This window comes from Lucilia sericata, unplaced genomic scaffold (genome assembly GCF_015586225.1).
Source record: "Lucilia sericata isolate MDLA Ls3-8-SP2 unplaced genomic scaffold, ASM1558622v1 Contig000048F_arrow, whole genome shotgun sequence".
Taxonomy (NCBI): Eukaryota; Metazoa; Arthropoda; class Insecta; order Diptera; family Calliphoridae; genus Lucilia; species Lucilia sericata.
Window position 1 is genome coordinate 573,850 of NW_023994085.1, and position 24,914 is coordinate 598,763.

Sequence of the window (24,914 nt, forward strand, 5' to 3'; positions counted from 1 at the left end):
AGATTAAAAGCGGACGCGTTCTTAATAAAAAATAACGAGAATCTTAAAAAACTAAGTAAACACATATTTTGTTGAAATTAAAGCGTAATTCTTCAAACGGGAAACAAAACAGTGATTGCTTTAAAGTTACGGAAAAATGTAAGTCAGTATTTCAGATGTAAAACCACCATAATCAAAATTTGGTGTTCTTACTTAAAACTAATTTTTTGCTGGAACAAAAGTAAATTCTTTATATGTGATGAGTGCATTTGTTTAATAGTTTAATTTAAATACAAATACATTGAGAAAATGTGTGAAATGATGGCAAATATGTATGTACGTTGTATACTTTTGATAACAACGACATACATATTTCATAAATTTTAGATTAGCTTAACTCTAGTTTAGTTCCTTCAGTTTATATGGTTTTGTGTTTATAAACAATTTTTATAAGTAACTTTAAAGACTTGATATGTTTCTTCGAGTTTTAAATTTTTTAGGTGTCATAAAAGTAAAATGAAAAAAAAATAAGGAACTTTTATTCTGGAATACATCCTTCGATGGATAATTTTTGATTTTATATAATTAAATAATCAAACTACAGATTTGTGGTTGTTAATATTAATGTATATATATATATTAAGTATGTATGTATTTTGATGTTGACTTGTATAAAGTAACTTCAACTTAAAAGGAAGATTATGCCAATGTTATTGTAGTCTTTTGAAATAAATCCAATGTTAGGGCGCTCAAAAATGCCGGCAGCGATTTATTACCCACCAACTGAGTTTCTATTAGTGGCTTTAATGTGGCTGAATATGGTGTCTCTAGCATATCCAATACATTTGACTCATTTAAACGGAAATTTAAATAATGATCCGGACTTTCTGCATACATACTAGAAATTCTGTAAAGCAAATTATTGTTTTAGTTAAAATGTAGCGTAATTAAGTAAATTGAATGCAACGTCTTACTTGTAATTTGTATTGGCTCCTACACGATCTATGCGATAACCGAACAGCATGTAAACTACTTCACGAAACTCAAGACTTGCAGATTTATAGCATTCTTTCATTTTTTTCATCTTAGAATTCATTGACTCCAATTCAGTGCGTAATTGGTTGAGCTCTTTAATATTCATAGTCATGTTAGTAGACTCGTTGAAGCGAGCTTGCGTAACTTCGTTGTCTTCTTCAAGTTTCTTATTTTTTCGTTTTAAGCGTTCAATCTAAACGATACAAATATAATTTCGTTACATTAGATTATTTCATTAATTCTTATATCTCAACAGTAGGAAGTAAGTAATAATTGTTGAAGTAATCATTTTAACATCAAAGTAAATGCATAAAATATAATAATAAGTTTATTTCTTACCTCTGCTTGTAATTTTTCAATAACATTTTCAGCATTTTCATATGCTTCGCTAGCAGGATTTAGTTTCAAGTGTACAACTTTATACTTATCCATATTAAAATCACCTTTGAGACAGCGGTGTTCTAACTCCAGTTCTAGCTCTTCTTTCCGTCTACGCAAGCGTTCATTTTCGGCACGCAACTGATCCAGTTCTTTTTTGTAGTGTTCATAGCCGACTGTTGAATCAACACTCATGTTAGTACTTTGTTCCATGACCTGATCCATGTTTGGCAAAGCTTTAGCAATGGTCAATTCTTTTTCTAAACTTGTGCACATATCTTTGTAACCCAATAAGGTTTTTTCAAGCATTTCAACTCTCATTTTAAGTTGATTTTCTGTCGAAGAAAGGTCCACACCACCAGACGGATTGGAAATTGTGAGATCTTTTTCAAAATTCTCTAACAATTGTTTATAACAATCTCGTTCTTTAGACACTAACAGAAGTTTCTTTTGAACTCGAGCTTTAAAAGCCTTGTAGCGTTTAAGTTCTGCATTCAATTCTTCCATATTTTTAACATACATTTCACACTTTTGCTTAAGGTCCAACAATTCACTCTCAAGGGTTTTAGATTCCGAAACCTTTGAATTCTTTTCCGAAACCATAAGGACATCATGTTGCAAAAGTTCTTCAATACGTGCCCTCAATGCCATGGGATTGACATATGTATTCTGAGGACAGTGGTCTTGTCCCACCTTAATCCATTCGTTAAGGTCTTCCTGTGCATGTTTTAATTTCACTTGCAATTCCACGGCCTCTGATCGGGCACCTTCTTCCTTTTCCAAACGAGAACGCAAATCGTACACTTGCTCCTCCAATAATAACTTATTTCCTAGCAACTCTTGCAGCTGCTTATTATTTGAACGTAAACGTTCGATTTCTTTGTCCATATCTGGAATGCTCAGTAAGCGGTCCTGAGAATTCTGTAACAAATATTAAAAGGTAATTGATTTTAAATTTTCAACTGTTTATGTATGTAATTACCTTGGTGATTTCCTTCCAATCGTTGTAGGAAGCTATTTCAAATTCTAATTCCTTAATACGTTGATTGGCATATACTAAATCCTGACTGACTTTCTCATGTTGCAATTTCAGGTCATCAAAAGAGGAAACTTTAGCTTTAAAATCCTCCAACTGGTTTTTAGTTGACTCCAACTCATCAGAGGTTAATTCCATTTCCTATAGAAAGAGTTAGTTACATATATGTAGTTTCACATAGACCGATACAAAGCTTACCAATTCCATTTTTTCCGCATGCCTTTTATATTCGCTTAATTCATTGGCCATACTATTTTGAATGAGACGTGCATTTTCCTCTATATCGTGTTTTGATCTTTGTAATTTAAGAATCATGTCTTCGTATCCATGTTTTTGTTGTTGGATTTCACTTTGAGCCTTTAGCATTTCCTGTTTTGCTGCATACTCACGTTTCCTTAAAACTTGCATATGTTTCTCTAAATCTTGTATTTTTCCAGAAGAGAAATCGCATTGCTTTTTCAATTCCGAAACTCGATTTTCATACAAAATTTCAGATTCTTGTCTTAATTTGTGTAAACGTTCGATTTCTTGCTTGAATTTTGTAATCTATAAAAAGTGGAGATATAAATGGTATATTTTATAAATAATTATTAATGGCTACTCACCCTAGTTTTCGCTTCAATTAAATCAGCTTTCATGCGTCTAGTTTCCCAAGGACTAGGAGGCACCGTAATACTTGAATTCACCGATAGGTTACTTTGATTGTGGCTCACATTTGACGAATTATCCTCGAAGCTTTGAGAAAAGCGTCTCTTTTTCGGTACTAAAACATGAAATAATAAATATTTTTGCATTTTATGAATTTTTAAGAGGAATTCAAGCCGGCAATTATAGCATTTACTACTTACTTGTGCCCGAGTCATTGAAAGAGTCGCTTAAATGTTCAAAACTTAATTTCTTGGGAGCAGAATGGGTTACGCTGTCATTGAATTTAGCCAAAATTTTATCTAGACTTGTTTTTATGTCTTCCATTATATTTTCTATTATTACAATTCTTTTTTTTTTCACAAAAATTTCTTTGAGCACGCCAGAAAACAAATACACACAATAAAATTGTATCTTCTTCTTCTTCTTCAAAATAGTTTGCAAAATAAAAAAAATTATAAACACAAGGTTGTATTTTTTCGTACTTTGTTAACATTTTTTGGTACTACTATTTTTTGCAACTATTCTCATCTGCGGTATTCGCTGCTACAACGTTGGCAGCGTCAAGAAACAACAGAGGACCAGTACATACATGCAAAATAAAAAAATAATAATTTAATTTATAAAATGTTGAATTTATAATAATGTTCTAAAAGACAACACAAGTACAAATATTTATTAAAAATATCAAAATATATACTTAACGTTAGTGATCACGTTAACGATAATGTGATTTCGGTTTAAGGTTCTTTTTTAAATCGAGTACTCGTAAATCGTTTATAAGTTTTACTTCACTAATGTTTACATTTACACAATTGAATTAAAACCAAACAATTATTGTTAATAATAATGTCGGCCGATATCAAATCGTCTGAAGATGAAATATTAAGCTTACGCAGAGAAATACAAGCATTAAAGGAGGAGTGTGAAGCAAAGGAGCAGAGACTCTTGGAATTGCAAAAACAGCAAAATGTAACAATAGCAACACAGTATGGCAGCCGCCTAAGCAATGAGGACATTGAAAGGTATAGTCGCCAATTAATTTTACCTAATTTTGGGGTAAAAGGCCAAATAAAATTGAAAGAGACGTCATTTCTAATTGTGGGACTGGGAGGATTAGGTTGTCCTTCCTCACAATATCTATTGGCTGCTGGCTGTGGTCGTTTGGGTTTAGTCGACTACGATGAAGTAGAACGGAGCAACTTTCATAGACAAACTCTCCACACAGAAGCAAGAGTCGGAATGACAAAAGTGGATTCAGCTAAAGCAGCTTTGTTGGAAATAAATCCTCATTGTCAAATTGACTGTCATCGTCTTTTGCTGAATAGTGAAAATGCTTTGGAACTGCTGCGTCAGTACGATGTCATATTGGATTGTACGGACAATGTGGCAACTAGATATTTATTAAATGACGCTTGTGTAATGCTGAATCGACCACTGATATCAGGAAGTGCACTACAGATGGATGGCCAACTGACGGTATATAATTATGGAGATAATGGTCCTTGTTATAGATGCCTGTTCCCAGTACCACCGCCACCTGAGACGGTTACAAATTGTGGAGATGGGGGTGTATTAGGGGCTGTTACCGGAATCATTGGCTCGTTGCAAGCATTGGAAGCCATAAAAGTGGCATTGGGATATTCCAGTAGTGAAGTATTGTCGGGCCGTTTACTTCTTTTTGAAGGTTCACGCAGCATGTTTCGAAATATACGACTCCGGGGCAAGCGTGCGGACTGCGATGTTTGTTCATCAACTCCTTTGATAAATCATCTAGTTGACTATGAACAATTTTGTGGTATGCGGGCTTCAGACAAGAATGTTGCATTAAACATTTTATCCCCTGAAAATCGTTTGACCGTTGAAGAATATCGTGATAACATTGAAAATAACCCACACATGTTAATTGACGTTAGACAACCGGCTGAATATGAAATTTGCCATTTGGCTAAATCCGAAAATATTCCCTTAAAATCACTTTTAGATGATTCGTATTTGAAACTTAATGATGAAACAATAAAAAGCTCCAATCAGCCTATTGTTTTATTGTGTAGGCGTGGAAATGATTCACAAATAGCTGCTCAGCATTTAATACAAACATTTCCAAATCGTAAAATATACGATATTAAAGGTGGTCTATACTCCTGGCATTATAAAATTGATAAAAATCTACCAATCTATTAGATTGTTCGAAAAAACATTGATGGAAATATTATTGAACACAATCAGTACATAAATTAATCTTAATTTCTATATGTGGTATGTATGAAGGTATGCTGAAAATATCAATTGTTTTTTTTTTTTTTTTGGTTAAAAATAAAATATATTTTTGTTTATAAAAACAAATGTTTAGTTCTATTTATTTGGGTATACTCAACAATAAGTACCCTTGACTAAAGAATTTTAACATAAATTTTATACTCACAAAACAATTTTCAATATTTAACTCAAATTTTAATTTTTTATAAAAAAAAAAAAAATTACAAAAAAATTAAATTTGTCATAAAAAACAGAAGTTTTTGCAAACTTTAATTGTAGGTAAAGTGAATTAAATCATAAAGCATAGTAGAAATTTTTGACAAACCTCCCATGATTGTTCAATGTTTATACATATGTATGTGTGTATGTTTACATTTGTAAGTATGCGTTTTTCTTTACCAATTAAGTTACCTCTAGTTAGAATGAAATTCCTTTGTAAAATTTTACTTACTAATCATTTAAATTTCTTCTTCTAACGCATTGAAGGATTATTTTTGGATTTTCCATCAAATTTTATGTTATTGGGATTGGTCTTCTGTTTACAAAGCTGTTGAATCTAAATTGAAGTGACTGTAAGTAGTTGTTATTAGTATAGTTGGGATTTTCATATGAGTGTTGAATAAAACACAAAAAAAAAAAAAAAAACAAACTTCAATAAGTATTAAATCATTGGAAATGTTTAAAGCGATTTTACAAGAGTATAAAGTGACACTTGAAATAGTTTTTATTTAGCAGTGAAAGTGGTTAAACGTTAGTATCTACACATATTTTAAATGCAATTTTTTTCGAAAATATTATTAAATTGTGAAACTTTTAGCTTTCTTATTATATTATTTTGCCTTTGTGGTTAATACTTGAGCAAGAAAAAACGGGAATAAATATTTAAATTTTGAAAAATGGTTTCAATTTTGTAGTCATTTCGAATAATTTCGTAAACACAAAAAAGTTTGTTGGATTTTTTAAATTTTCTTATAAAAACATAAATAATGTTTGTTAAGTAAACCCTTAAGAAAACCCCATAAGAGTAAACAAATTTCAATTCCACTTTAATAATACACTTTTTATTTCGAATGAAATTTCATTATTTGTCTTGAGAAGTAAAATCATTCCACATTTGAACGGAATGGATTGTGTCAGGACTAATATATATATATTAGGGGCTTATTCATAATAAAAAACCAACTTCCCTAATGGAAATTTACATACAAAAAAGTTATCAGCTCGTTTTTCATTATGAATAAGGCAGTAAATTCCAGCACCTGTCAAATACCGGTACAGAAAATGTAAAATACGACTGTGTCCTGGTAGTAATTTTACTATAATTCACGTAATGTGTAAAAAAATTATAATTTTAAAGAGTGTGTTGGTAATGTATGGAACATGCTAACAAGTGGTCTAAAGAGCGTTTGAAAACAAGAGTAAAGGAATGTAAAAGTTACACTGTACTACATTAAAGGCAGTTTATATTAAATTAATGTTTATTTTTAAGCGATATATTGAGTGCGTATCTAAAGAATAATAGCAGAGAATGGTACAAATATGAGTGAAGTGAATTTACAATTACTGAATAGATTACTTTTCAATGTCTTCATCATATTATTTTTATTACTTATACATAGTTATTTTATTAAAGACTCAATCAGCAACATGGTTTGATTTCAGCTGGTGATGAATCTTATAAAATAGTTCCAAATAACAAAAACTCATATTGATAAAGAATAAAGTCACGAAAGAGCATGAAAATAGAAGAGATTAAAATGTATAAATAAGTTCTCTCTTAAAAAATCTTTACAGCTGTTCAGTGTTGCTGTTAGTTTTTATATCACTTGTTTTAATAACTGCAATTTTTCACAATCTTTGTTGATAAAACTAATTACAAATTTCTTGGGTGAAGCAATAACATATAATTACTTAAAAGAAAATTTTTCATTTTCCACTTTTTCTTTTATTTGAACAAATTTATTTCAATGGTAACCCCAGTCGCTGTTTGCCTGGTAAAAAAAGTTATCTGAGCAATAGAGAAACATTTTATTTTAACATTGTCAATCCCAAGTAGTATAATACTAATGTATGTACCAAATAGTAGATGAAAATGTATAAACAATCAAACATACAATATAGAAGAAATGTTGATATACATAGTATGTATGTATGTAGAAATGTATGGAAAGTATGAACACAATGTATATTATCAGGACCATGAATACTATTATTGTAGTAAAAAGCAAAGACAACGTAAAATCAGTTGCAGTGCGTAGGCGGTTGTCGTGGACGTCGTAGCTCTTTTTGTTGATTAACTACACGTGCTTACAAAAATTGTAAATATTACTAGTACAATGTCAAGGCGCGTCGGAGGAATTATTTTATATTGCATACAATATTCATCATATACCTATCTAGTATATAATTAAATAGTATAACAAATTTACAAAACAAATAATATATCGCACAGAAACGCTTTAAAAAGCAAACAAACTACGAAAACTATTGCTGCTTTTTTTGGAATTATAAGAAAAAAAATATGAAACAAAAACAAATTCATTTAAATTTTTTACAAAAAAGTGTTAAATAAAATCGATATAAATATAAAACTAAATAGAAAAATGTGAATAATATAAAAAAAACAATTGTTATTTGATTTTTTTTAATAAATTTGTTTATGGCACATTGTTATTTGCACCTTTTAAAAATTAATTACAGACAATAAATAAATGACAATAATTTTCATAGAAAAACTAAATATATACGAAAGTTTTTTATATAAAATATGTATACATACACATATTTATTTTACCTGGAAAATATTAATAATTTTCAACGTTAAAACAACAATAAATAAAATTATAATTTTAATACATAAAAAAATATTGTTAATAAACATTAAGGTAAACAAATAATTTACTATAAAAACACAAATAATTCAATTATATAAAACTATAAAACGAAAATAGAATATAATCCCTTAGCTACAATTGTATGTATCTGATCTGACCCTACACACTCTTATACACGGATATAATTGTTTAAAACCAATTTATAATGATTTGTAAATTATTAAAATAAATAATAATATAGCAATAATTTTATATAATTTGTATAAGTGAAAAAATATCAATAATATACATACTTATCTTTATGTATGTATATGAAAAAAAGAAAAAAAAAAACAAAGAAGAATTTGTATAAACTTCAAAAAATGAAGAAGAAGAAAATGTAAAGACAGGAAAAAATCTATTCTGTTTTCGTTTTTACACTCAACAAACCAAACAATCAAACAACCATTATTTTCACCCAACACATCTCTTAAGGATTCTTCTTAATACGAAAATGAGAAACGATAAAAATATACTTACTCACACAAACACACTGGGATACACGTACACACGTATACTACATATCCACATACAAAAACATTGTGTCCTGGCAAAGTTTTTTCAAAGTTTTCCATTATTATATGTATTTGTATATGTTTGTAAGTGTGTTAGCTTAACATCCATATACATACATACATACATTCACACATACACATCTCGCTATCTAACATTCGTCTTACCAACAATTGTTACATGTATTTCCAGAGAGCTACTACTACTCTAAGTCTTAACTGACAATAAAGGAATTAACAAAAGAACAACAAAAACAATAGTAACAACAGCAAAGTAAATAGTTACTTTGGAACAGCAACAAGAAACTATTATATATATTTTTTTTTCTTTAAAAGAGACGTTAGATACTTTTAAAGCAACTGACAACCGCCAAAGATTATGCAGCACAAACATTAAGGTATGTAACTAAATCTACATATATATTGCTTCAATACATTTGTCTTAAATAATATTGAGACAAAATATGAAGTTGGGGAAAATAAAACCTACATTTGGGTTTAGTGCAAAATTTTCCACTAATTGAGAAAAAATTATTTTCATTTGAAAGTTTAGAATAAAAATTATTCGTTCAATTATACGATTATTTATAGTTGAGTTTTACTTTCCAGTTAATTAGTATAAATTAATTTAAAAATTAAAAATCATTAAGCATTTATTTTGATTTAGAGCTTCAATATCACTATTTTATTGTGGTCCTTTTGTATTTATTAAATCCTGTAGTACCTAATCTATTAATATATAATAACTAATATCAAAATTTTGCAAATTGGAAAAACTTATTTGAAAAATGTAATTGAAAGAAAGTAAGATTGAATAAGGTGATAGTTAGGTAGTTAGTTGTTTAGTTAGTTAGTTTGTTTGTTACTTAGATAATTAGTGAGTCAGTTAGTTAGTTTCAAATAAAGATGTATGTTCCAACAAATCCGAAGAAACACACCAAGGCCTCTCATCGGGCCAGTTGTCCAAAAGTAATGGTCTTGGATGTTACAGATATAAGCACAAAAACGCAATACTCTGACCATCAAAAATCGATTTTTATTCGAAAAACCTAAATTAGTCTGTGTTCCTTAAATAACTATTCAATCAAAAACATAATCAGCGTAAATATGTTGTTTTAGTTACAAACAAAACTATTTATTTGTTTAATTTGTACTCGCACGGAATATAGAATCTGGTAGTAAATATTCGTGTTGCTTTGTCTCATAATTGTTTTATTTTTGATTGATTTATTTCAAACAATTCTTGCGGTGATAAATGTTTTCTGGATACTCATGTAATTCTATTATTCCCAATAATTATAATGGAAATGTATGAGTAATATGCTGTAATTAATATACCTCATACGTTCAGATGATAAATAGCTTTTAACGAAATCTATATGTCAAATTAGAAATTAAAGGAGGGTTTGTGGATTGTACATTTAAATTTCAATTCATATTAAACTAAACCTTGCTTTTAGTTAAAATATTATTTTTCTAATTACCGAAAACACACAATAAAATTTTGAATCAAAAAATGTTTATACAAGTTTAGGTATAAAAATTCTTTCGAACGGTTTTCACATTTTTACTCAATTATCTTGCACTAAACAATTCAAAATTACATATAATCTTCTGTAATCAAAATTATTTTGTGTTTATTAAATGAAAGAATAATAAAAAAAAATATCTCTGAATTTAAGCCTTTTGAAATCGCATTTTTGTATATTTTAAAAGTCAATCGGGTCGAATGAGTGATATAGATTTACAGTCAAATGTAAAACAATTATACGGCTTTTATATTTTTAAAATGTTTTAACATGTTAAAACATTTTATTTAAATTTTTAAAAGAAAAAACTTAATAAATAAAATTTTCCATATGAAAAACAATTTTGCAGAAAACTTTTTATAGAAATGTCTGTTATTAGGTTGGAAAATATCTTTCTTTTTGTGTACATATTGCCTACGTATAACTACATATCGAATATAGCATACGAAATTCATACATACATTCAAAAGCCAGGGAAATCATGTTTTTTTTCGAAATTTTGTTCGTTATTTATGACCCGATTTTACTGATTATTTATAAACCGATTTTACTAATTATTTATGAACCAATTTTACTGACTTTGTATAATATACTTCTCGAAATTCCCGGGGTATAGAGGGGCTACCGGTCTGACCTAACCTATCTGTTACCACGGGAATAGGTGCCCACAGGTCATAGATATGTTGTCATCGGCATGCACGCGGTTGTTGTGGTCAAAACCCAAGTCCCCCCAATGTTGGTTTGAAGACCGATTCACGGTGAAATAAATATTTTTGTAAAAGTTGTCTTAGTGACATCAAAACTCCCCGGAGAAGAGAATTTTGGGCAGAATGTTGGAAATGAGTTGATGGAGTATGAGTGGTATACAGTGCGTTTCTCGCCACGTACACTCTCAACAATAAATGCGTCTTGAATGTGTCGAATGAAGAAATTGAATGATGGGTTGAATGATGAATGTATGATATCTTAGTCAAGTGTTATCGATAAAATTCCCTTCTTTGTCCCGGTGTCCATGGTGAGTAAGGTCTTGACATTGGCTTATTTAATGGATTCGTACATCGATCTACCGGTTACGTCTCTAGCTGCTGTTCGCGATTTAACAGAGGCCATTCCATCTGTGTGGTTGTAAACTGAAGTGATTCTTTTGAAGCATCTAGGAATTTATGCAACGGAGCAGCGTTTGTCAGACATTAGATAGCTAAGTACTTTAACAAAGTGCTTGTACATACATAGTCCGGTTTCCGTCACACAATTTACCCACAGTGTATTCCATAGGGAATACAGGGGAGTGTTGGTGGGTCGTCTCTAACTCATCCTATGGTTGAAAAAGGCCGCATTTTCCACGTAAAGCTCTCCAGATTCATACCCATCACACGAAGGTGAAGTATATAAAAAGTAAAGATTAGTGTCTATACAGAGTATCAACAAAAAATTCCATACTTTTCTAATTTTAGGAAGTCTTAAAAGTGTAATTGTTAATTTGTTCAAGTTATCAGCCCTGGTGTAATGTAATAAAAAGTCCAGAGAAATATTTTTATTAAAAAGTCCTACAAAGCTCTTGATATTATTTAGAACTTTCATCAAGTTTGTGTTTTTTCAACATATGTTTCACTGGAATCATCTTTGATGTGATATTCATTTTTTGACTTTTCAAACAACAATGCAATAAAACCCATTCGCCTTTAATAAAGTTCCTTAAAAACATCACAAATCTGTTACTTCTTTTATTAGCGCATGTTTTATTTATAAATTTATTTACCTTTAAATATGAATTTTCATTAATGTCTGTGTTCGTTTTGGTAAAATCTTAATTCAAAATAATTAACGAATTAAAAACATTAACAAAATTATAAATCGGTTTATATTTGTTTTTAATTTCAAATAGGATTTTTAAGGACATCATCCTTGACGTGAACTTCTCATATATATATGTTTCCTTATGCCTGTTTAGTACATTTAACATTTTCTTTTGGTGTACATAAAATGAAATGGAAAGTTGATAAAAAAAATATTTTTGCAGGAAGAACATAAATGAAATACTAACATTAGTTTTGTTCAGTTCAGTTGCTTATTTGTTTGTTTACAAAACAGTGAGTTACGTATATACAAATATACATACATTTACAGAAATAAAAAGCAAAGAACAACAGTAAAATCTTATTTCGAGCGCACAGTATGAAGCAACAAACACACTGTGACTGAACCAAAGAGGATACCAAACTCTGGACAACGAAGTCAACAACAGATGATGATAATGTAGCATCTTGTGCCGTAGATATGTATGTTTTTTTCCTTTAAGCAAAACGAATGTAATGTAATGAAAGAAATGACAAAAATAATAAGTAAATATCGCTACCCTTATCACGAGAAGACATGTCGCAAACACTAAGTTATTTCATTATGTTGTTTTCTTGTTATTGTAAAATCCTGCCAGGCGGAAGATAGAAAATTTACGAAACCAACAATCTTAACATCTAACCAACCAGTTACACAAATGTACATTCTAACATTCATACATTATATACATAAATACCTATCTATATATGTAAATGTACATACAAATATATGTAACTTTGTATGCGAATAAGTAAGAAAATCGATTTTTTACAATTTACGTGCAACAATACAAATATCGTTATTGTTCATTTATTTGAAGTCCATAAAATGTTTGAATTGTTATAGATTGAATTGGAAAGAGGGAAATTAAAAACGAAAACATTATATAGTATTGTAAATTGTAGGTGAAAATAATCTAGATCTCTGTATACATACATACATGTATGTATGAATGTACATGTGTATTTTATTTGTAGGAAATATTCATCATTTATATAAATGTAATTATGTATATAGTTTAGAGAAAAAACAAACAATTTTTGATATTCTTAACTAAAATAAAAAAATAATTAGTTTTACGACATCATTTGTGCTTGTCTTTTAACATTAGTACAAATTAAATTAAAGTCCAACAAGTTTAATCTTTAAGTTTAAGTAAAAAAATTGAATTTTTATACCCTACACCACTTTAGTGGGGAGGGTATATTGGATTTGTGCTGATGTTTGTAACATATAAAAATCGGCTTAGAATCGTTTTCTGAGTCGATTAAGCTATGTCCGTCCGTCCGTCCGTCTGGCTGGCTGGCTGTCCATGTAAACCTTGTGCGCAAGCTACAGGTCGCAATTTTCAAGATAATTGGATGAAATTTGGCACGCACGTTTTATTTGACCCAAGGACGAAGCCTATTGAAAATGGTTAAAATCGGTCCATTATTTCACCTAGCCCCCATAGAACAGAACCCCCCGAAAAGGGCTTCTGAGCTCATAATTATGTTAAATATACAGATATATCGATAAAATACGGCATAACTAAGTTTTATAGAAGTCTTGATAACCCTGCTAAATTTCATAAAGATCGGGCCCCATTTGACCCTAGCTCCCATACAAAGTCCCCTTCTGAAAATTACTTGAATGTCCCAAATTAACTTATAAACACAAATATTGCGATGAAATTCAGCACAATAAAATATTATGTAAATATAAATATATTCACAATATTTTATCGGGCTTGGTCCATATTTGCCCCTAGCCCCCATATAAAGCCTCTTTCAGAAAATTAGTTTTTCATAAATAAATAGCTTAAATGTATCGGAACAAGGGAATATTGAAGATAAATGCGATATTATGAAAAATAAATCACATTTAATATTCATAACTGGTGTAGGGTATCATATGGTCGGCCACGCCCGACTATACTTTCCTACTTGTTTTTCGGTAAATTTGTTTAGGTAACCTATGGAAAATTCAAGACAATCGATACATAGTTAAAATCTAATTATAGATCTACTGGCATTGCGAATATATAAATTGATTTGAGCTTAAATTTATATTTGGTTAACGTCAGCCAAAAAGGATTTGTTCCATAAACTTTAAGTTTACAGAACTGTGAAAATTCCTGTAAAAAACTTAACTTTTTTACAATTTTATTTATTATTTATTCTTAAAAATTTTTATAATATATTCTATTAAAAATAAGATATCGAACTAACTTATATGTTTAATTTTATAATTTCAGACACCGAACAAATCTGTGAAATCTATAAATGACGATTTTTGCAAATATGGCATTATTAGCAATGGACAAACAATATCTAAAAGTCAATGATAATAAGTATATAGGCGACAAACAAAAACAACGGTAAATAATTAAAATTATCTACCTACATATTAATACGTATTTTATGATTTTTATGATTTTTTTCAATTAATTTTTTAAATTCTTATGAATTAATTTTAATTTAAAAAAAATTTTTTTCTTTTAATTTTACATCATATACAATCTTCCATACCTGGCTTTACTCTTAAGTTTGGCAATAACAAAACAAAATACAGCTTAATTTTTTATGTGTTGTTCTTGTTGTATTCTTTACATACAAACTAAATACAACAACAACATATAATAAAGGAAGCTGTATGTTGTTGTTGAGTTCACTGTGTTCATATATCTGTTATTTTTGAACCAATTTTCCTGATTTTACATAGAAAACTTTTCGAAAATACAGTGGACGTCCACTAGTACGAATTATATAGTGTCAGGCCCTTTCGTAATACCGAAAAATTCGTATTATTGAACAACACATTTTGTATGTTTAAATTCAAATAATACACATAAAATATTGGATTTTATTTATTTTTCCCAATAAACATCGATTCAAACCTGTGAATATTTTTGAAAATTTTCTTAACTAAATAATGTATTTTCCAAATTGTTTTCAAATTTTAAAGTTTAGCCTTTGAAATAAACATGATAATTTCAAAAAACGCTTAAAAAAATATAATGTGTGATATTTATAAAATTTTCAAAGTTTTGTTTTAATTGAACTTAGAAAAGTTTCTTTCAAAAAATAAATTATTTTAGAAAAATAAAAACAGAACATTTTTTCTACAGCAAGGGAGCGAAAAAACGTTAAATATAGGAGAAATAATCGGAGATATAAAAGAAAAATATGCTAAAATAAATGTATGAATGTTTTATTTTCAGGTGATGTAAAAAAATATATGAATTTTGCAATAGTTAGCATTATAATTAGGGTTTGAAATATGTATGAAAATAATAATAAAGAATACTTGAAATACGTTTGAAAATTTTTTTAGTTTCAAGCTTACCTCTAGCCTTTTTTTAAATTTGAAATACATTTGAAAAATACGTTTGATTTCTAACTGCCTTTTTGTTTGAGAAGGCCATAATTTTCCATTTGAAAACAAAAATTTTCAAATTTGTTCTCAAAGGCTATGTATGAAATTTGAATAGGTTTTCAAATACACATTTACATCATTTCAAAGGTTTTTGCTTATTGGGTTGTTTTATTTTTCATGAAAAATTACATAACGGAACAAAATATAATAAATGTGTATTATTTTAAATAAATTTCTTGTACATAAACAGGCATAAAAGGGACATATTTACGTATATGAATTGTTAATTTTAAAAGTATCGTGAGTCCAATGGTTGAAATGAGATATATGTAGAAGTTTTAAAATTTTAATGTTTTTAAAAAGATGTGTGCCAAAGACAATTTGCAATTTACATATGTGTTCTAAAATGTATTAAAATATTCAGATTACATAAAACTTTTATTAGAAACTTGAATGGAATATACCACAATTCTCTAATTTATAATTTTCTCTTAAAAATTAGAATAGTTATCCTTAAACCCATTGTTTGGAATGTGGAGTCACACTACTTTCAAAATTAACAGTTCATACATACATATGTATATAAATATCATTTTACTTATTAAAAAATCCATCATTTAACATCGATGTTTATTACATTGTAAAATGATTCTTACGGCTTTTTCAATAACAGCGCTTTTGAGGCTTCGATATTGTTCTCAGCAGAGTTATTGTCGGGAACTAATAAAATACTTTCCTCATTGGCGTTTTCATCCAATTTAATTTCTTCTCTTGGGTCATCAAAATTCCAATAAAATAAATTAATAACACTAAATAATTGTTGATTTGTAAATATACATGCAGTAAATTGTGTGTATAGGATTTTTAAAAATACAAAACACTTGTAATAAATACAAAAAAACTTCAAAATTACTGAGCTTAATGTGAATGATACCGAAATAATAAAATAAAAACATAATAAAAACTTGATTCATACGTAAATAAAACCAAAATTCCCATAAAAAATGCGTTATTCGTACTATCGAACAGAAAAATTGTGACTTTATTCGTACTATAGAGTAGACAATGCAACAATTTTGCCATTCGTAGTATTGGATATTCGTAATAAAGAGTATACGTACTATTGGACGTCCGCTGTATTTGAATCCCGCAAAATCTGGGGTTCTCAGAAAATTGATTTTAATAAACATAGACAGACAGACAGACGTATATCGCTAAATCCGCTATCTATAATGAATCACAATACTTATACACTTGTACATACATATATAGGGTCTTAAATTATATTGTAGAAATTACAAACGGAATGTCAAAAAGCATTAGAGAGATGAAAAATAGGTTTAATAGGTTTAAACCAAATAGAAATGTATAACATAGATTTACACCTAAAATGCAAACGGCCCTAATTAACCAAAAATTAAAAACTGACTTTATTGTTGATTCCGATATATTGCATTATTAGCAAAAAACAAAAGGCCCTATCTAAATATTAAAGGCAAAAAGTCCAATCTATCCAATTTTATATTTCAACAAATATCAATGAAAAAACTATGATTTTAGCAAATTACCAACAAAGTTTTTCTCAGAAAAAGTATCCTCTCTAAAGTTTACTCTATGACAACAGATACATTTAACAAATTCCAGTAATTACACGTGTAACCGGCAATCAGTTCCATATAACACTACTTGTTTATACATAAGTACATTAAAAAGGTTACGACATCAATAATTAAAATAAATATTTCTATGAAAATTAAATGATTATACAAAAATTAACAATATTTATAAAATTAATTATTCATTAATTCATTATACTAACACTTAGCTCCGAACGGGCTTCGAGCTTAGCTTTGCCTCACAGCTCTCTGTTGGATTTTTATGACAAACAACAAGAGCAGTGTAATTCCGTTGCATTACTGCCAGTTAGTACTAACATGGTTGTAAGACGACACTCATCTCATTACTATCCCATGTTAGAGAATGAAAATCAACAGCAACATCCTCATCATCAACAACAGCAACAACAAAAGCAACGTGTTTCTCAACCGAAATCGTTACAACATCAGCAACATTTCGCTGACACTAATATCATAATGAAAACTGATTCCAGTAGTGCTTCGGTTAATGTTGATAACATGAAAAACTTAATGTCATCCATAAGAGACATGAACGAAACGTTAAGGGATGGGAAATTGCAAAACTTACAACCATTGCATCCACCGTCATCACCGCAAATGTCTGCACCATTTAGTTTGCAACAGCAGCAACATCGCCGATTGCAGCAACAGGCAAGTTTTTAGTTTTTTCTTTAGTATACATATTATTAACATTTTCGGCACTCAATTTTATAAACAAATTTATTTAAAATCGAGCTCATTCCATGGTATAAAAAATATTTTTTAAATCATGTCTCAATCCATGTTTTTGCTTAAAATTTAGATCCATAATTTCTTTGAAAGTAAAAAGTCTGATTCATTAACAAACCGATAAAGCTATCAATGGTTTATGCTAGGAATTTAATTCTAAGAATGCCGGGGATAGTCCTCACTCTCTGCATAGTACACCTGTTAACAAGTAAATATTTTTATTTTATTCAGGTTAACTCATTAAATTCAACCTCGACAGCGGCTCCAAAGCGTTCTACAAAGAAATCTTCAGAGTCACATCAAAAACATCAGCAGCAAAACCAAATGCAGAATCAAGGAGCTTTAGCTACACCCCCACCTATACCAAAGAGAACATTTCGTAATAAATTTACCTGGAACACGGTGAATAGTACACCTGCAAGGGGTACGAGAGGATCACCCACTCCTCCATCATCTGCAGTATCTATAAGCCAAACACCAACTAAAGGTAAACAACAAATGGTAACAGGTACTGCTTTCATTTATCCGCAGAACGTACAACATTTGCCGACAGCAAATTTTGATTCGAACGTAACAACAAATACGGGTACCGCTTCACCACTATATGTTGATTTAAGGTCACGTTCTGTTTTTTCCGATGGCGTTGTGCATAACAGTGGAAGTGGCTATGATACAAGTGGTGCTTCAGATGATGATCGTATGAGCTTGGAAAATTCTGTTTTTGAGGAGTCGTTAAATTCTACTCCTGTTAAAATATCAACTAATGCTCAAGGCAAACAGTTGAGTGCTACATTGGCGGCAAAGACTCTGGCTGCATTTAATGGAGATGTTAGTAATGCTCATAAGAGATCTAATCGTTCGTCGAGCAGTACAGTAGACTCGAGTATAACATCATCTGGTTATGGTTCATCTTCGCATAGTGAACGCTTGGCTTCGACCTCCACCACAGCTGATTTTCGTAGTCGCTTTTCTAGTGTAGATACTCAATCGTCGGTGGATAGTTGCCTCACGGAAAGAACGTCTGCTGATTCGCCATTAACTAAGGAAATGCCGTATAAAACAGAGCGTCAACTAAATATGATGAATGATGTTCTCCATACTTTGAACAACAATGAAATGAATTCAGAGTTCATGTCGCAAGGAAGTAATGTTTTAGGGAATAACAACAACAATAGCACTTCATTTAAGGCATCATCTGTGCCAAGTGTTCCTGCACGTGGCGGACAACGTAAAAATAATCAAGAGGCATCACAATTTAATTCGCAGAGTCACTCACAACAATCACTCAACAATAGCATCGATTCGAGCAACAAGGCTTCCTCGACCGTTCCAAATTCAACATCGACTTCATCGACTGCTTCAGCGGGTTCAAGCATATCTACTGGTTCGTCAATGTCAATTTCAGCATCAGGCTCGGGCAATTCCCCACTAGCTTCTCAGCCCCAACAACCACACTTGCCGTATCAGAAACGTCCACCTATACCTCCAGCAAGAGTACAAAACTTTGAAATGCAGGATTCGGTGAGCACTAAAAATTACACGCAACAGCCAGCACTAACTATTCGCAACCAGCTGAACCGTAGCAAGCGCCCACCTCCAATACAGTATCCTAAGCTGCACCAAAGACAGGATTCGAACTTGTCCAGTGATAGTTTTTCGGCCACCTCGAGTCCTGGATATAATTCGAAAAATCTTATGGATGCTCCTCTACTTCAAAATGCGTCGCGCATTAACAGAAGTAGTGCAGCCAAATCGGCAATGCGACATCAGGACTCAAACGATAGCTTTGTTTTGTCCTCAACTAGGTTTGGAAGTTCTGGGCCGGCAGTGCCTCCGCGACATAAGTTTAATTTTCGCCAAGATTCCACAATATCGAGTGATAGTTTTAGTCAAACATCAAGTCCAGGTTATAATACCAAAATTATGGAGGCCCCCTTATTGCCTTCATTATCAGTTAAACGGTTGTGCAACGGTGAGTACTGCTTTGTCATATATTCACATATTTCCATAAGTTATGTAATAAATCCTTAATTCTTACTTCGTTGCAGTTTCTACTCCCATTAATATTAAGCAAAAATTCCAAAATGAAACTATAGATGAATTGGATAATAATGTTCCCTTGTCCCCAATACCGAAATGCGTTTCAACACCAGCTAGTCTGCAAACTATAGTGAGATTTCAGAATGGTGCTCCCAATACCATGTCATTGTCTCATCAGGTAATTTATTATTTCACATTTTCTTTGAATAAATTATTAAGTTTTAAAATAATTCTCTTTAGATTGTAAGCCGGCGAAAAAGTTCAAATCCTTATATAACGAATGGACGTTTAAAGTTTCGCTTATTTCAAATTCTTGTTAATGCTCTGGCGCTGCTGGCGATTGCAGGCGGTTTGGCCGCATACTTCAATGCCTATCCGACTATAAAGTTTGTAAATAAAACCATAATTAATACGGTTCATGTTGAAGATCCTATGAATTATGGTAAAAATCCGGCGCCCGGAACATGTCTCCCAATTATAGTGAAATTTTGCCAGGGTCCTCAAATTCCCTACAATTTTACGGTATTTCCAAACTACATCGGACACTTTGGTCAACTGGAAACGCAAGTGGTAAGCGATCATATTTGAATGCTCTTAAAGTATTTGCTAGGGAATTATAACACGTCTTGTACACTCTAGGATATGGATGCATACGAAGCTTTGGTTGATGTACGTTGTTATGAATTGGTGTCTTTATTTCTGTGCACTCTTTTTGTTCCGAAATGTGGAAATACCGGAGCCACTGTACCGCCTTGCAAATCGTTATGCACTGAAACTATGAGACGTTGTGGATTTTTCTTTGATGTTTTTGGTTTAAGTTTGCCAGAGTACCTGAATTGTAAACTCTTTAAGGATTTTGAAAGTCCCGATGATTGCGTTGGTTTTGAACAAGTGCAAAATGTTATGATTGCTTCAGCGAATCCCAAATGTGATGGTTTCTTATGCGATAACAACCGCTGTATACCGCACGAATATGTCTGTGACGGCAATCTGGACTGTATGGATCAGGCGGATGAAAATAAATGTGAAATCTGTCCTAAAAATCAACTATTCTGCGGCAATGGTAAATGTGTAACCAATGATCACATATGCAACGGAGTAATGGATTGTCCTTATGGACAAGATGAAAAGAATTGCAGTAAGTACATTATAACATACATATATTTACATTGAGTGATGATGATTCCATGTAATTTATTTCAGTTCGTCTGAGCGAAAGAAATGGTGATTTGGGTAAAGGAGTTCTGGAAGTTTACCGCATCAATAATCAAGAATGGACACCGGCATGTGTTAAAAATTGGGATCGAGCCGTCTCACCATCAGCTGTTTGCTCCATGTTAGGTTACAGTGCTGTTAATGCCACAAGTGTCATAACTAAGAAAACCCATAGACCTTTACTTACTTCAGTCAATGTTTCTACAGATATTTGGAAAATGTATTCTAAAAAGAAATCAAACCTGATGAAAGAGTTCTCTAACTGCACAAAAGATGAAGACTATCCCATAGCTGAATTGACATGCTCCAACTTTGGTAAGAACATTTAACGATCTTAAAAAATTGTTAAAAAAACTTTAAATTCAACTTTCTATTTTTGCTTAGAATGTGGTAAAGTTAGAAAGCCCAAACGTAAGTTATCGCGACGCATAATTGGAGGCGCTAAAGCACATCCAGGATCTTGGCCTTTCTTAGTGGCTATTTTAGGTGGTCCTGAAAAGATATTTTACTGCGCTGGTGTTTTAATTTCTGATCAATGGGTCCTAACTGCGTCACATTGTATTGGAAAGTAAGTATACCAATAAATGAATAGAACTGGTATTCATATTAACCACCTGTATCTTCACTTTATTTTATTTAGTCATACTATAATTGATCTGGAAGATTGGACGATACAATTAGGTGTAACGCGTCGTAATTCCTACACGTATTCAAGTCAAGAAGTTAAAGTCAAACTCGTTATACCCCATCCATTGTACAACACTCTTATAACGCATGACAACGATATTGCTCTATTTAAAGTAAGATATCACTCGGTATCATGACATTTGTGTCACTTTAAAGCCATTTTATAGTGTTAATTAAATACTAAAAATGGATGCCCAATTACTTATCAAAGAATTAATTAAATTTTTTTTATTAATTTGGAAAACATTTTCCATTTTTTTATTTATTAGCTGGCTGTACGCGTAGTATTTCATGAGTATTTAAGCCCAGTTTGCTTACCACCGCAAACTATGAAAGAACTGAAGCCTGATATGATGTGTACCGTGATTGGTTGGGGTAAAAGGCGAGATAAGGATCGTAAGTCTACCGAATGAATATAGAATTCGAAATTATGTGTTTTAATATTTTTACATTAATAGCTACAGCGACATATGAACCCATAGTAAACGAGGTACAGGTTCCTATAATTCGACGTCAACAGTGCGATGAATGGTTGGACAATTTAACGGTTTCGGATGGAATGATTTGTGCGGGTTATGAAGATGGTGGTAAAGATGCTTGCCAGGTATGACTAATGCTTTAGTCAAAATGTGAAGTTTATATTAATAATAGTAAACTATTTTAGGGCGATTCTGGTGGTCCACTACTTTGCCCATATCCAGGAGAAAAAGACAGATGGTTTGTTGGCGGAATCGTATCTTGGGGCATCATGTGTGCTCATCCCAAATTACCTGGTGTTTATGCTAATGTCATCAAATATCTGCCCTGGATCAACGAACAAATACAAAAACACTCTCAAGAAGAAAGTTACTCCAAATACGATGCTCATCCTGGTGGGCCCGATATACTGTCCAATCTAGCAACAGTATCGCTTAAGAGTAAACAAACCTTTAATATGAACAGTCGCAATCCTACGGATACAGAGTATTATGAGAGTGAAGAGAAAAAGTCCAACGGTGAATAGACAAATTAAATAAACACGAAGAAGAAACTATAAACTAGGAGAGTGAGAAAGTAAATGTTTATTTTAAAGAAATTACATGAAAAAATATTTATTTTTATGGACAATAATACTTAAAAATATTACGCAAAATAATTCTAACTAAAAACACATATAACAAACATTTATACTTCGAAAGAAGTAAACAACACAGACAAACAGATATTTTTGCTACTGGAAAATTACGTTTTACTTACACTGATAACGAAAATATATCACAAATTGTCAATTTTTTATTACAAGAATTTTTGGGTCAATTTAATTGTAGAAGAAATATTAACAAAACAAAAACTAAATAAGTAAATAATAATAAATAAATTAAAAAGCCATATGCGTCATATGCATATAAATGCATAAGGCATATTAACCAAAAACATACATAAGTTTAAAATACATACATATTTAAGTTTGTGTGTATTTGTATACATACATTGAAACATACATAAATAAATTCATAGGTACACCTGTGCGTATGATAAATATTTAATATTAAGACAATTGCAGTTGTAGGAAAATTTAAATGGTAAAACAACAAAACTAAACAAGACAATACATATTTAATACATACATATACATATACTACTACATACAAATGTATGTTTAACTTAGAATTAAGCAAATTTACATACCAAATAACAAATTCAAAGATAAAATATCATTTTTTTTTTTTATAAAACAATGACAACATTTTGGTTTTTGCTGATATTTAAGTGAATAAGACAATAAAAATTAAAATAATTATAAAACTAAGACAATAATAACTAAAAAAAACATAAATAAATACTTACATGTACTAAATATACATACATATATAGAATTGGGAAGATAAAGAACTTACGACAATAATAAAAATTAAATTAAATCAAATAAATATAAATTGATAGATATTGATACATGGAAATATTTTCCAAACTCCAAAAAATATTTACATAAAAAAACAAGTAAGAGAGTATAGTCGGGCGTGGCCGACCATATGATACCCTACACCAGTTATGAATATTAAATGTGATTTATTTTTCATAATAAAGCATTTATCTTCAATATTCCCTTGTTCCGATACATTTAAGCAATTTATGGATGAAAAACTAATTTTCTGAAAGAGGCTTTATATGGGGGCTAGGGGCAAATATGGACCAAGCCCGATAAAATTTTGTGAATATATTTATATTTACATAATATTTTATTGTGCTGAATTTCATCGCGATATTTGTGTTTATAAGTTAATTTGGGACATTCAAGTAATTTTCTGAAGGGGACTTTGTATGGGAGCTAGGGTCAAATGGGGCCCGATCTTTATGAAATTTGGCAGGGTCATCAAGACTTCTATAAAACTTAGTTATGCCGTATTTTATCGATATATCTGTATATTTAACATAATTATGAGCTCAGAAGCCCTTTTCGGGGGGTTCTGTTCTATGGGGGCTAGGTGAAATAATGGACCGATTTTAACCATTTTCAATAGGCTTCTTCCTTGGGTCAAATAAAACGTGCGTGCCAAATTTCATCCAATTATCTTGAAAATTGCGACCTGTACCTTGCGCACAAGGTTTACATGGACAGCCAGCCAGCCAGCCAGCCGGCCAGACGGACGGACGGACGGACGGACGGACATAGCTTAATCGACTCAGAAAACGATTCTAAGCCGATTGGTATACTTTAAGGTGGGTCTAGGACGAATATTTTTGTATGTTACAAACATCAGCACAAATCCAATATACCCTCCCCACTAAAGTGGTGTAGGGTATAAATATGTACGTTGTGGAAACATACATTTAAAAATAATAATAAATATACACTATTAATTGATATAAAAAATTAAAGAATACATAATAATAAAATAAGTTCTAGCATGTACTTCAATGTTGCTTTAAATCTGAAAACTACTATTTTTAAAATACATTAAAAGCTATACATAAGTATAGCTAAATTACTACATACATACATATAACTATCATATGATTAAATATATTATTAAACAAAAAATGATGACAATAAATACCAAAAAACATACATACATATTTAGATTGTTAGAGAATATAATTCACTTGAATTATGTATGTATTCAGATGCATACATAAACATATTTATACTTACATACTAGCATGTATGTATGTTTGTGCATATCAAA

The 24,914-nt window shown here is 30.7% G+C and overlaps 3 protein-coding genes across 3 annotated transcripts; 2 read left to right on the plus strand and 1 right to left on the minus strand.

Annotated features, from left to right (window-relative positions):
* Nucleotides 1–27: 27 nt before the first annotated feature.
* On the plus strand, nt 28–23,768 carry LOC119615911. The gene is made up of 14 exons (XM_037971944.1): nt 28–138; nt 8,911–9,115; nt 14,319–14,441; nt 17,265–17,727; nt 18,037–19,777; nt 19,854–20,023; nt 20,086–20,415; nt 20,485–20,983; nt 21,049–21,375; nt 21,445–21,628; nt 21,701–21,860; nt 22,017–22,143; nt 22,206–22,351; nt 22,412–23,768. Exons 3-14 carry the CDS (start codon nt 14,347–14,349, stop codon nt 22,748–22,750), a joined length of 4,581 nt encoding a protein of 1,526 aa, XP_037827872.1. The 5' UTR covers nt 28–138; nt 8,911–9,115; nt 14,319–14,346; the 3' UTR covers nt 22,751–23,768.
* Nucleotides 523–3,528, minus strand: LOC119615912 (mitotic spindle assembly checkpoint protein MAD1). The gene is made up of 7 exons (XM_037971946.1): nt 3,277–3,528; nt 3,034–3,191; nt 2,627–2,974; nt 2,375–2,569; nt 1,354–2,313; nt 954–1,207; nt 523–886 (listed from the first exon to the last, which is right to left on the minus strand). Exons 1-7 carry the CDS (start codon nt 3,398–3,400, stop codon nt 679–681), a joined length of 2,247 nt encoding a protein of 748 aa, XP_037827874.1. The 5' UTR covers nt 3,401–3,528; the 3' UTR covers nt 523–678.
* LOC119615914 (adenylyltransferase and sulfurtransferase MOCS3) lies at nt 3,666–5,380 on the plus strand. Its single transcript, XM_037971948.1, has one exon. The coding sequence runs from the start codon at nt 3,923–3,925 to the stop codon at nt 5,255–5,257; it is 1,335 nt and encodes a 444-aa protein (XP_037827876.1). The 5' UTR covers nt 3,666–3,922; the 3' UTR covers nt 5,258–5,380.
* Nucleotides 23,769–24,914: the final 1,146 nt, after the last annotated feature.

What these genes read in the sequence shown, in the direction of transcription:
- LOC119615914 (XM_037971948.1), top strand. Translation starts at nt 3,923, where the DNA reads ATGTCGGCCGATATCAAATCGTCTGAAGATGAAATATTAAGCTTACGC.
- LOC119615911 (XM_037971944.1), top strand. Translation starts at nt 14,347, where the DNA reads ATGACGATTTTTGCAAATATGGCATTATTAGCAATGGACAAACAATAT. An exon ending in GGCGACAAACAAAAACAACG is followed by an intron (nt 14,442 to 17,264) that starts GTAAATAATTAA and finishes ACTAACACTTAG; the next exon opens with CTCCGAACGGGCTTCGAGCT. An exon ending in AGTTAAACGGTTGTGCAACG is followed by an intron (nt 19,778 to 19,853) that starts GTGAGTACTGCT and finishes ACTTCGTTGCAG; the next exon opens with TTTCTACTCCCATTAATATT.
- LOC119615912 (XM_037971946.1), bottom strand. Translation starts at nt 3,400, where the DNA reads ATGGAAGACATAAAAACAAGTCTAGATAAAATTTTGGCTAAATTCAAT. An exon ending in ATGCGGAAAAAATGGAATTG is followed by an intron (nt 2,570 to 2,626) that starts GTAAGCTTTGTA and finishes CTCTTTCTATAG; the next exon opens with GAAATGGAATTAACCTCTGA. An exon ending in GGAGCCAATACAAATTACAA is followed by an intron (nt 887 to 953) that starts GTAAGACGTTGC and finishes TTTGCTTTACAG; the next exon opens with AATTTCTAGTATGTATGCAG.